Source organism: Rhamphochromis sp. 'chilingali', assembly GCF_963969265.1.
Source record: "Rhamphochromis sp. 'chilingali' genome assembly, chromosome: 19".
NCBI classification, from domain to species: domain Eukaryota; kingdom Metazoa; phylum Chordata; class Actinopteri; order Cichliformes; family Cichlidae; genus Rhamphochromis; species Rhamphochromis sp. 'chilingali'.
The window spans coordinates 5,417,962-5,430,838 of NC_137946.1; the positions used below are offsets into that span (position 1 = coordinate 5,417,962).

Consider the following 12,877-nt stretch of genomic DNA (forward strand, 5'->3'; position numbering starts at 1 on the left):
TGGTCAGATTTCACCCATCCCTTTCGTCTTTAAATGTGAAGTGTTGTTGGAATTTCCCAGTAAGAAATGCATTTCTGACCATGTGCTGCTGGCTCTGTTGTGCTGGCTTCGGGTACATTGTGTAACTGACGCCAACAACATGCTTACATTAGAACGCTTATTGTGTGTTTAGTTTGGGTTTTCGGCAATGTGTGGAATTACCAAAATTAGAGAGGGGATAGCCTAACATATTAAACAGGAAAAAAGCACCATGTAATTGATTTATTTCAACAAAGTAACTGTAATCTAATTATCACCTTTTAAATGGTAACTGTAATGGAATATAGTTACTTATATTTTGTATTTTTATTTTAATGCTGGTACATGTGTTCCGTTACTCCCCAACACTGACAAAAATGAATAACAATTACCAGCAACTCAGTTTGAATGTCGTGTCTATCCCTTCTTCAGAGCCTTTTCTCCATTTTGAGTCTCCTGATAAAGCTGATATTTCTGAATTCGTATGTAAATCAAAGCCTGTCGTGCCCATCGTGAAATCTTGCCTCTCCAACTCATCACTTCTATCATTCACTCTCCACTCACCACTGGTATTGTTCTTCCCTTATTCAAGATTGCTTCAGTCACTTATATACTGAAAAAAACATTCCTTGGATCCTGACAACTTTAACAACCTCCGCCCGATTTCTAATTTAACATCATCTCTAAAAGACTTTCCTAGAAAAAAATTGTTGCAGCTCAACTTCATTCACACATGATTAATAATAGTATCTATGAGAGATTTAAATCTGGCTTCTGCTCATGTCACAGTACAGAAACCACTTTACTTAAAGGTTACTAATACTCTTTTACATGTAGTGGACTCTGGTATTCTCAATATTCTTGTCCTTTTGGATCTGAGATCAGCCTTTGACAATATGTCTCACTCTATTCATCTAAGCAGACTTAACTGTTTTGTCATCTCTGACATATCCCTAGCCTGGTTCCAATCATATCTCCTTGACCGCTCCCAGTTTATTCAACTTAAATCGTTCCGCTCTCGTCTATTCCCAGTCACTTCTGGTGCACCCCAAGGTTCAGTCTTAGGCCCTCTTAGGCCCTTATTAATATACATCCTCCCTCTTGGTACCATTTTCCCTAAATTTGAGCTTTACTTACTTACTGTTTTGCTGATGACACCCAATTATATCGCTCCTGCAGGCCTGATTCCTCCCTCCTAACTTCTTCTCTTACAGAATGGTTATCCCAATTAAAATCCTGGTTCAGCTCTAATTTTCTTAAACTCAGTGAGAATAAAAGGGAAATCCTTCATATTGGCACTAAATCCAACCTACTGAAGACAAATCACTTTTACTCATCTCACTCTTTATTGAAAACTCCACAGTTTTCCCTTCACCTCAGGTTAAGAGCCTTGGTGCCATCCTAGACAGCTCACTGTCCTATAAATCTCATATCAAATGATCTCACCCATTCTATCTATTTCCATCTACAGTGGCTTGGCTGCATTTCTGATCAGCGCTCTCCTTGTTCAGCCTGTGAGTTTAGGTGGACGGCGTTGTCTTGGTAGGTTTGGTGCCATACTCTTTCCATTTTTTGAATGATCGCTTGAACAGTGCTCCGTGGGATGTTGAAGGCTTGGGAAATCTTTTTGTAGCCTAAGCCTACTTTAAATTTCTCAATAACCTTATCCCTGACCTGTCTGGTGTGTTCTTTGGACTTCATGGTGTTGTTGCTCCCAATATTCTCTTAGACAACCTCTGAGGCTGTCACAGAGCAGCTGTATTTGTGCTGACATTAGATTACACACAGGTGCACTCTGTTTAGTCATTAGCACTCATCAGGCAATGTCTATGGGCAACTGACTGCAATCAGACCAAAGAGAGCTGAATAATTACGCACGCCCCACTTTTCAGTTATTTATTTGTAAAAAATGTTTGGAGTCATGTATGATTTTCATTCCACTTCTCAAGTGTACGCCACTTTGTATTGGTCTTTCACGTGGAATTCCAATAAAATTTATTCATGTTTGTGACTGTAATGTGACAAAATGTGGAAAAGTTCAAGGGGCCGAATACTTTTGCAAGCCACTGTATACAACATTAACAGATTACACCCTTCTCTTTCCACACAGTCTGCATCAATTGTTGTTCATAGTCTTGTTACCTCCCGCACTGACTATTGTAATTCTCTCTTGCATGGTCTTCCCCAAACTGGTTCAAAAAGCTGCTGTCCGCATTATTACCAGAACCCCCTCCTAGTAGCACATCACTTCAGGAACTTCACTGGCTCCCTGTGAAATTGCAAATAGTATACAAGCTTCTTCTGCTCACCTTCAAGGCCCTTCATAACCTTGCTCCTCCTTACCTTTCTAACCTTTTAAGCACTGCCTCTTCAGCCGGCTCACTTCTATCTTCTCCTTCTATCCAACTTGCTGTGCCTTCTTTTCACCTCAGCACCATGGGAAGCAGAGCTTTCAGTTGCACTGCTCCCAGGCTTTGCTCCCAGTTTAAATCTCAACTCAAAACCTGTTTTGTTAAAATCTGCATATTAGCTATGACCTTATAGTTTGTTAACTTAACTTGTTTTTTTTGTTCTTCTTTTTGTCATTGTTCTACATTGTGCTTTATTTTATCGTTAAGTCTGGGTGGGTGTCTTGAAAGGTGCTTTTAAATAAAATTTAAAATTTATTTTTATTTTTATTATTATCTGTGAACTCAATAGTCTTTTTTTAAGTAACTAAAGACTTACATTTTAATTTCCTTTTAGGTAACTTTGTGTATTTATATTTTTTAGTAGGCTATTTTTGATGTGAAGCACATATTTATCTTGAAAAGTCCTAATAAAATGGCGTGCCATTTCAGTCCACCGTTTTACTGATGCTATCAAGAAAATGTTTTACTATATTGTGGCTTTGAATATTATAAGTGTCCAAGAACATTTTAGTGTGTTTTTTATTTTTTCAATTTTAGCTTTTTCCCCTAAATTAAAAAAATAAGTAGACATCTTTGACATGAATGACGCAAAGTATTGTTTTAAGCTGCTCAAATAAATCAGACAGCAGTTTAATTACGGTTGTAATCCTCTTAAAGAAAATGTCCTGAGGATGTTTTGTTTCCAATAGCTAGTGTCTGACTTTTTTACACTCAAGCAATGACCACTGACTCATGTTTATCTAAATGTTACTTTATTTCTAGCTAAATTGAGGTAATGAGCGTAATAAAATTAGTTAGCCTTGTTGCTATTGAGAACATTAACTTTTGAATCTGTTTTCAAAAAGCAACATAACATTTTGACAAGTAACTGTAATTAGCATTTCTCCTGCAGTGTTGCTATCAGTGTGTGAATAGTGGGAGAAGAGGGTTGCATTGACAATCCAACACAATGGGCAGCACATTGAACACATTTTATAAGTGGTCAGAAACTTGTAAATAACTCATGACAGAATAAAGTTACGTTGAAACCAAGCACACCATTGTTTTTCTTGTGACATTACCAATAATATTGATGTGTCACGTGGCCCTCTTCCTATTGAAAAAACAAAAGTTGTATTCAAGATGGCCGACTTCTAAATGGCCACCATGGTCACCAGCCATCTTGAGGAGTTTGCCCCCTCACATATACTAATGTGCCACAAACAGGACTTTAATATCACCAACCATCCCCATTTTATTACGGCGTATCCATATAAATGGCCCACCCTGTATAAAGAATAAAGAGAAACAGGAACTCAATAGTGTGAATATTTTAATATAATATCAACATTATATTAAAATATTTTATCAATGGCATGCTTGTGAAAGGCTTGTTAAACAAAGGGGAAAATGTCCTCCAAAGTGTTTATGACGTGATGATTTGTGATGAAGTTTCTTGAGAAGATTGTATTCAGGTCATCCACTTGGTTTAGGAAAGGAAATACGGCATAGATATTTCATAAGCAACACCTCGTGTTATAATATGAACTGTCATCTAATCTAATTCGTTTGAGGTTTCTTGGAAGTTAAAACTAATGTCCAGGAATAAACTTCTAATATGTTTTTCTTTCTTTCTCTTTCTTTCTGCCTGCCAGATGCAATGTGGACAGCAAAGTCTCACGAGTGGCATGGCTCAATCGCACCACTATTCTATTTGCAGGGAGTGAAAAGTGGTCTCTGGATCCTCGTGTCATCTTGTTGGAAAACACAGCAGTTACAGAGTACAGCATCAAAATCCAAAATGTTGATGTCCATGATGAAGGGCCCTATGTATGCTCTATACTCACAAACAAGAAACCACAGTCCACAAAAGTGCACCTCATTGTTCAAGGTAAGATGTGGCTACTGCTGCCAGTTCTGTCAGGAACTAGATTTAGCTCCAACAAATATCAAAAGTGTCATACGGGATCAGTGCTATGTGTTTCTTGTGTTTTCAGAGTGGATGTTTATGTTTATTTTCTAAGAAGAATTATTTAATTGTTTCTTTTAGAATTATTTCTATTTTTTTTATTTTCCTTGGGAAAAGTATTGCAGGGTCTTTGAAAAATAACTCACATGATCTTCAAAAAAAAGTAGTTTAACTTCATGATAGACACTTCCTTGAAATCATAAATTAACGCTGTGTGTTTTCAGACTGCATAATTCAATATGATATGTCAATATAACTTAACTGATGCAGGGAAGCATCCAGGCCATGGTTTTAATCAAACAATGGACAAGCATATTCTTTCACAGACACGGAAGCACAACTCCAAGTTGTACTTTCCTATGGATTTTATCTTTGTTATAACTTTGAATTTGCCACCTCGGGCTCCAAATCATTTCTTTTCTTAACCAAGCTCATCAGAGAACCAATTTTAGCCTCTCTCCATGCTTTAAAGAGGTTGAGGTGATGGATTTGTGCGGCCCCGCCCCTGTCTGACCATACCACTTCATAATTAATGTCTCTTACTTGCCACGTGACCACCAAGAGCCGTTGCTACTTGGTGGGTTGAATAAAGCAAGCAATACAAGCACTTTCCCGTTGAAAACTGCCTGAGATGAGCCTCTCTGTTTTACAGGAGATGCTGACATTCCAGGGACTTGAGCAAATTATTCCATGAGAACTTCCCAGTTTGTGTAGCTTTGCTTTCTGGTCCAGAATGTAGTGAATTTTATTCCTAGCTTGGCTTGAACCTTCATCCCAGTTTTCTTTAGTTAGGTCCAACACCCCCTGTGGCTTCTGGCCGAACAATAACTCAGGTCGAACAACTTTGCGTCGCCGCTGCGCACAGCACAGGCATCATAAGTTTTATCATTTGTGAACGCATCCTCACACACTGCCCCAACAAGTTATTTAACCAACTACAACTACTACCAACTACAAAACTGTTGTATACCTCCTTGGCACCTTTCCAGTACACTGCACATCCCTCCTGGTCCAGGGGAGGGTTTCAGAGAGCTTGCCACCATGTCACCAAGCTCAAATGATCTCAAACTGGTTTCAATGAGTTCTTAAACTGTCAACAGATCTCAATCCAATAAAGGGTATTTGGAATGTGGAACAGGAGATTCACATCATGATTGTGCATCCAAAAAATCCGCAGCAATCCATAATTACAATGTTATTACAAACTGAAATCTCTGCAGAATGTTTTACAGCACTATGTGGTGCCACTAGTACTACTGTCTCATAGCAAAAAGATCCTGGGTTTTAATCCTCTGGCTGGTGCCCTTATGTATGGCATATCACATGTTCTCCCTGGGATTCCTGTGGGTACCCTCTCATCCTCCAACAGTCCAACGACATACATATTAGGTTAGTTTGAAGGTGTGAATGTAAATATGAATGGTTGCTTCTTTTTGTGTTAGTCCTGTTAAAGACTGGCAACCCTTCCAGGGTGTACCTTGTGTCTTGCTCTATGAAAGCTGGGAGAGGCTGTAGATTGCCTGTAATCCTGAATTAAACAATCTTAAGAAAATAGGTACTATGGTTAATATTTAGGTCTAACCATTTTTAATGGCTATTATACACTATTATAATTATAATTTCAATAATTACCTTAATGACATATAATTGTGTACAACACTTAGGAAATGGTTTTACAGAGTGGGTTCCGGTCGAGTGGACACTGGCGTGCTTGGCTGCTGCTGCTCACCGGTTATTATTACAATTTTTATTATAATTTTTTCAGTTGCTGATGACAATTTGAATCGAGTATCTAAGGTGCAACCCTGTTTTGACTTGTTTTTGCAATATTTGCAGGCTTTTATTGCTTGCGCTGCAGCTGTCAACTGGTTATTCGGTCCCTACGTTTGTGTTCACTGCTCGGCCCTGATTAAGATGCGGATCCACAGGGTGTTGGTGTGGCTCATGCTCACCTGGGTTTTTTTATCGATCATTCATCACCCAACGACAGCTCTTCTCTAGTACTCTGCTACGGATCTTTTGCGAATCGGTTTTTGCCTGGCTGTCTCTTCACCTGTGGCTCTATACTTCTACTCGGACATCGCCTTCAAGCCCCGCCGCAGGTATATCCGCCGAGGGCTTTGGCGGAATTTCAACATCAGTGACACTAACTCACTATTGTCCATCTGGTCACAAACTCGTCATCCTCCCCGCAAGACTGACTGGGCTGTTGACCACAATGGGTGGTCGATCGTGGCTCAAGAGTTTTGAGTTCGCCTTGTAATTGGAAGTTTGCCGGTTCGAGCCCCGGCTTGGACAGTCTCGGTCGTTGTGTCCTTGGGCAAGGCACTTCACCCGATGCCTACTGGTGGGGGGCAGAGGTCTCACGATAATTTACCGGAAGCACTGGAAAGTTCTCCCTGTCTCTGCCCCTCCCTCCCATTCATTTGAATACATAGCACTACAGCTCCCTGGATCTACCCCACCATCATATGTACTGTTTATCGGCCACCTAAGCCAAATAAGGAGATTTTAACTGAATTTTCTGCTCTTCTCACTCATTTCTCTGTACTTTTTCCAAATCTGATAATTGTTGGTGACTTCAATATTGATATGGACAATGATAAAATCCCTCTTTCCAGAGATTTTACCTCCTGCCTGGAAAGTTTTTGGCTTCTACAGTACATAAAATCCCCTACCCATTCTAAAGGTCATATCCTGGATTTGGTCTGTTGTTCTGGCATTACCCCCACCCATTGTAAAGCCACATTGTTTCCCCAGTCTGATCATATGTATAAATTTTTTGATGCAAACATAATCGCTTCCAAAACCTGTATCTCTCGTAATATTACTTTTAGGAAAATTAGTAATATTAACCCAGCTGGTTTTTCATCTGCCGTCCATGACCTTCCATCTATTCACAGCTCCTCAACCCCTCATGAACTCGTTTGCCATTATAATGTCAACCTTCATAACCTTCTTAACATATTTGCTCCCCTTAAACATCGAACTGTCTCATTTTCCCATTCAGCACCATGGTTTACCCCCGACCTGCGTCATCTTAAAGCTAAAGGACGCCAACTCAAACGTCTATTCAAGAATACCGGACTTATTGTACATAAAGAAATGTACAATGATCATGTTTTGTTCTATAAGGACTGCATTGCCTCAGCCAAATCTGCTTACTACTCTGGTTTAATTAGTTCTAATGAAGGTAACTCCAGGTCTCTCTTTTCATTGTTCAGTAAAATGACAAAACCTCCAGACACATTCCCCTCCCACATGTATTCTGTTGATTTTTGCAACTCTCTTATCTCTTTTTTCACTTGTAAAATCTCAGATATTCACCGTCAACTTAACTCTTTAGGAGCTTCTGGCTCTGAAGTAGACTTCCTGTTTCCCCCACTGTCTTCCTGTCAGTTATTTTCAAGCTTTACTCTTCCCTCCATAACTGATGTATCTAATCTTATTAAAAAATCTAAGTCATCCACCTGTCAACTTGACCCTCTCCCTACTGTGTTAGTTAAAGCCTGCCTTCCCTCGTTAGCACCTCTCATAACCAATATTATTCATTCCTCCCTGAACACTGGAATCATTCCTTCATCTCTGAAAAATGCTTCTGTTATTCCAATTCTCAAAAAGCCTGGTGCAGACCCCAATAACTTTGATAATCTTCGCCCTATATCAAATCTCCCCTTTATTTCAAAAATTCTTAAAAAAGTTGTCGCCTCCCAGCTTCATTAACATCTCAATGACCATAATCTCTATGAACAATTTCAATCTGGTTTCCGCCCCAATCATAGCACAGAAACTGCTCTGTTAAGAATTACCAATGACCTTCTGATGGCAGCTGATTCTGGTCTCCTATCTGTTCTCATCCTTCTTGAGCATAGTGCGGCGTTTGATACCATTTCTCACAATATTCTCCTGAACCGGTTAGCTTCCCTTGGCATTAGTCACACACCCCTTGCCTGGTTCACGTCCTATCTCTCAGACGCACTCAGTTTATTGAAAATTTAAATCCCATTCTTCAAGTCTCTATCCTGTTTCTGCTGGTGTGCCCCAGTGTTCAGTATTAGGGTCTCTGTTATTCATTATTTATATGCTCCCTCTTGGTCATATATTCTGAAAATATAATATAAATTTTCATTGTTATGCCGATGACACCCAGCTCTACATTTCTTCTAAACCCAATTCATCCCTCCCACCTACCTCCCTCTTAGACTGTCTTATTGAGATTAGATCCTGGTTCTCCTCCAATTTTCTCAAACTTAACAGTAATAAAACTGAAGTTTTACTTGTTGGTACACCATCTATCTTAACCAAATCCAACAGTTTTTCCATTAACATTGAAAATTCTCCTACCCTTCCATCCCCTCAGGTTAAGAGTTTGGGTGTCATACTTGATAATACTCTTTCATCTCAGTCTCACATTAATTACATAACCCGGTCTGCTTACTTCCACTTACGTAATATTAACCGACTCCGCCCCTTCCTTACTCCCCATTCTGCTGCCATCCTTGTCCATAGTCTTACTACATCCCGCATTGATTACTGCAATTCCCCCCTATTTGTTCTCCCTAAAAGGTCCCTTCATAAACTCCAACTTCTTCAAAATTCTGCAGCTCGGGTCATAATTCATACTCCATTAAGAGCTCATATTACCCCAGTTCTTAAGCAGCTTCACTGGTTGCCCATAGAAGCCAGGATAAATTTTAAAATCTTACTTCTTACATACAAGTGTATCCATAAATCATATTTGTGTGACCTGCTCCACATCACCACTGTTTCCCACCCTCTCAGATCATCATCTGCTATTCATCTTACTGTTCCATCCTCACGGCTTATTACTATGGGGAACAGAGCTTTCAGTCGCTCTGGAACTCTCTTCCTCCAGCCATAAGAAATATTGACTCCCTTTCCGTATTTAAGACACAGCTCAAAACACATCTGTTTAAACTGGTTTATTCGCTTTAGTGCTGATTTTATCTGTTGTCAAGTTCCGTTTTGCCATTTCAACTTATTTTATGTATTTTATGATTATTGTTCATTTTATTAATTTTGTTCTTTGTAAGGTGACCTTGGGTTTCTGAAATGCATCCTCAAATAAAATGCATTATTATTATTATGAAATTAGCACGATGTTGCTAATGCACTGGTAGGAGTGGAAATTTGTGAAGTTAATCTTCTATTAATGACGAAGATGCATACTGATGCAGTCTCAGTACGGGTGCCCCCTCAGGGATATGTATAGCCCCTTACTGTGCACAACCTGATGTGGCAGTTATATCCCAGCCATATACTTTCCATGTTCTGCTGTCAGGCATGAGGTACAGGAGCTTCCACATCATGCCGGCTGTTTCAGACAGAGGCTAATCAGAAGTTTGGATATAGCTTCTCATTTCATGGTTTCTCTTTATTTTCATGACTTTTTACATTGAAGATTCTCATTGAAGGCATATGAATGAGCACATATGGAATTATACAGTAAATAAAAAACTGAAATAACTCAAAACATGTTTTATATTTTGATTCTTCAAATTAGCCTAATTACTGCTTTGCACACTCTTTTTTCAACAGTGTTGAAGGAGTTCCCAGAGATACTGAGCACTTGTTCACCCATTTGTCACTTGTTGTTCACCGAGTTGTCACTTGTTGGCCCTTTTGCCTTCATCATGCATCTTGAGACCATGCATTCACCTTTTTCGCATCGTGCAAAGACAACGCAGGTGGAACCAAAGATCTCAAATTTGCAATCTTCAGACCAAAGCACAGATTTCCACTGCACTAATGTCCATTCCTTGTGTGTCTTGGCCCAAACAAATTTTTTCTCCTTGTTGCTTTTCCTTAGTCGTGGATTCTTAGCAGGTATTTGACCATAAAGGCCTCATTCGCACAGTCTTCTCTGAACAGTTAATGTAGAGATATGTCTGCTACTGGAACTGTGCGCCATTTATCTGGGGTCTAATCTGAGGTGCTGTTAACTTGTGAATTCTGAGGCTGGTGACCCAGATGAATTTATCCTCAGCAGCAGAGGTGACTCGTGATCGTTCTTTCCTGGGGCGGTTCTCATGTGAGCCAGTTTTGTCGTAGCGTTTTATGGTTTTTGCGACTGCACTTGGGAACACATTCAAAGTTTTAGCAATTTTCCAGACTGACTGACCCTCAGTGCTTAAAGTAATGATGTACTGTCATTTCTCTTTACATATCTGATTGGTTCTTGCCATAATATGAATTCCAACATAAATGTACAGTGAACAAACAAACAAGCTGATGACTAAGATTGCACCCCCCCTCCCCAAAAAACCCCCAAAACAAAAAAAGAACAAAAAAACAAAACAGTCTGCTAGAGCAGAATTTTTTTTTTATTAAAGATGAGAAGACTGAAAGTGGGAGTGAGTTTAAATGTCTTGGGATGATCTTGACTTAAATCTTTGTTTTAAGAATCACATTAAGAAAATCATGAAAACCATTAAGTATAATCGGATCAATTTTAGGCACATTGCACATTGGAAATGGATTCTGCCAAGACCATGCATGCCATGATTTTTTTCTCATATGTCATACGGGAAACAGTCATTAAACCACTGGAATCACTTTATAAAGAAACTTTAAAAATGCTGAACATAAAATCTGTGCAATATCACCACTGCAAGATTCTGGAGAAACATCACTTAATGAGTTTTAAAATTATTTTCCAATATGTATGTGGTGTTTTAAGATTTAAATGGTTTGGTGCCTCCTCCATTGCTTTATTTTTTAATATTTTCACCCCAGAGAATCTATCAAAGCAACAAGGATATCTTCAACTAAAGACTGTAACCTTTCCATCACTCTTCTTTTGGTGAATCAGCCTTCACTTCTGTCTGCTGAAAGACTCACAGATTGTAGATATGGATGTGGGTTTTTTGGATTTTTATTTTATTTTATAGGTCTTTACCTTCTTCTGACTGATTTAAGTGCTTAAAGCACCTGACTTCAGTTCAGTTTCAGTTTCAGTTTTATTTGTCATATGCAAGTTAGCACAGGGTCAACATTGCAATCAAATGAATTTGAAGAGCAGCAGACAGTCACTCAGCAGTATAGTAAGTAAAAAATAGTAAGAGCAAAATGTTTATAAAATATAAGATAGATGTCCTGAATGGCAAGAAGCCTCATGCCAGTGATGTGCTCTGCTGCCTTCACCACCCTCTGTAGTGATTTCCAGCTGCTGGCAGAGCAGCTTCCGTACCAAACTGTAATGCAGCTCGTCAGCAAGCTCTCAATCGCACACCTGTAGATATTTCAGGTGATGTTAGCGTTCATGCCAAACTTCCTCAGCCTCCTCATGAAGTAGAGTCACTGGCGAGCTTTCCTGATAGCAGTGTCTGTGTGAAGGGTCCAGGAGATGTTGACTCCAAGGAATTTGAAGTTGCTGACCCTTTCGACCTTGACACCGTTGATGTGGATGGATTGGTGTTCCCTGACTGGTCGTTTCCGGTAGTCCACTATCATTTCTCTAGTTTTGCTGATATTGAGAGACAGGTTATTTTCCAGGCACCACTTGTACAGTGCCATCACCTCCTCTCTATAGGCCGTCTCATTGTTGTCTGTGATGAGGCCTATGATGGTTGTGTCATCCACAAAATTGATAATGGTGTTGAACTTATGTTTAGGAACACAGTCGTGTGTGAACAGGGAATAAAGGAGGGGGCTAAGCACACAACCCTGTGGCGTACCTGTGTTTAGGATGAGTGATGAGGAGGTGTGACTTAGCAGACCATTTTTCAGTAAGCATGTGTGTACTTTTTTTCTTTTTTTAATAGTTTTTGAAACAGGGTTGAGGTCATTTGTGTGGCATTACTGGAATCTATGTATAGACAAATTTATTTTTGGGACTTTTTGATAAACCTGTTAACCCAGGAGGTGCGCAGTATTCATCCAGAAAGAGCTGCATTATAGCAAAGTATTCCACTGTGCAAACCCAAATATATGTGTAACCACAATGTATTGTAAATGTAAAAAATCAATTATTATAAAAAAATCTAATTACTTTTGAGTCTACAGAAATGGCAAATTATATATAAAAATTGCTCCAACCCCTAAACAGTTGAGGCAAAGTTTTATTAAATTTATTGAAATGAACCAAGCAAGAGTGGCTGGTTAGCTCTCACCCATGACTTCACAATAGAGTTAAATTATCTTAGCAACCTGATCAATGTAAGTCAAGCACTCTTACATAGCACTTTTCCACTCTCCTGGAGTACTCAAAGCGCTCTATACAACATGCCTCATTCACCCAATCACACCCATTCTCACAAGCACTTTATCTTTACGTAGTGCTTTCTAAGTACATTCACACTCCGATGGATGCATGGGAGAGCAAGTTGGGGTTAGTATCTTGCCCAAGGATACTTGACATGCAGACTGGAGGAGCCAGGGATCGAACCACCAACCTTCCGATCAGTAAGTGACCAGCTCTACCTTCTGAGCTACAGCCACCCCACTGTTTGTTCCCTGTTTCTTTTGTACTCAGGAGACA

At 39.4% G+C, this 12,877-nt stretch overlaps 1 protein-coding gene across 1 annotated transcript in view; it reads left to right on the forward strand.

The window, feature by feature from the left end:
• opcml (opioid binding protein/cell adhesion molecule-like) overlaps nucleotides 1–12,877 on the forward strand; it is a 269,728-nt gene that overhangs the window by 136,454 nt on the left and 120,397 nt on the right. Inside the window, exon 2 of the mRNA XM_080866698.1 lies at nucleotides 4,064–4,299. Coding sequence (XP_080722824.1) covers nucleotides 4,064–4,299 — 236 coding nt within the window. The remainder of the gene's footprint in view (nucleotides 1–4,063; nucleotides 4,300–12,877) is intronic.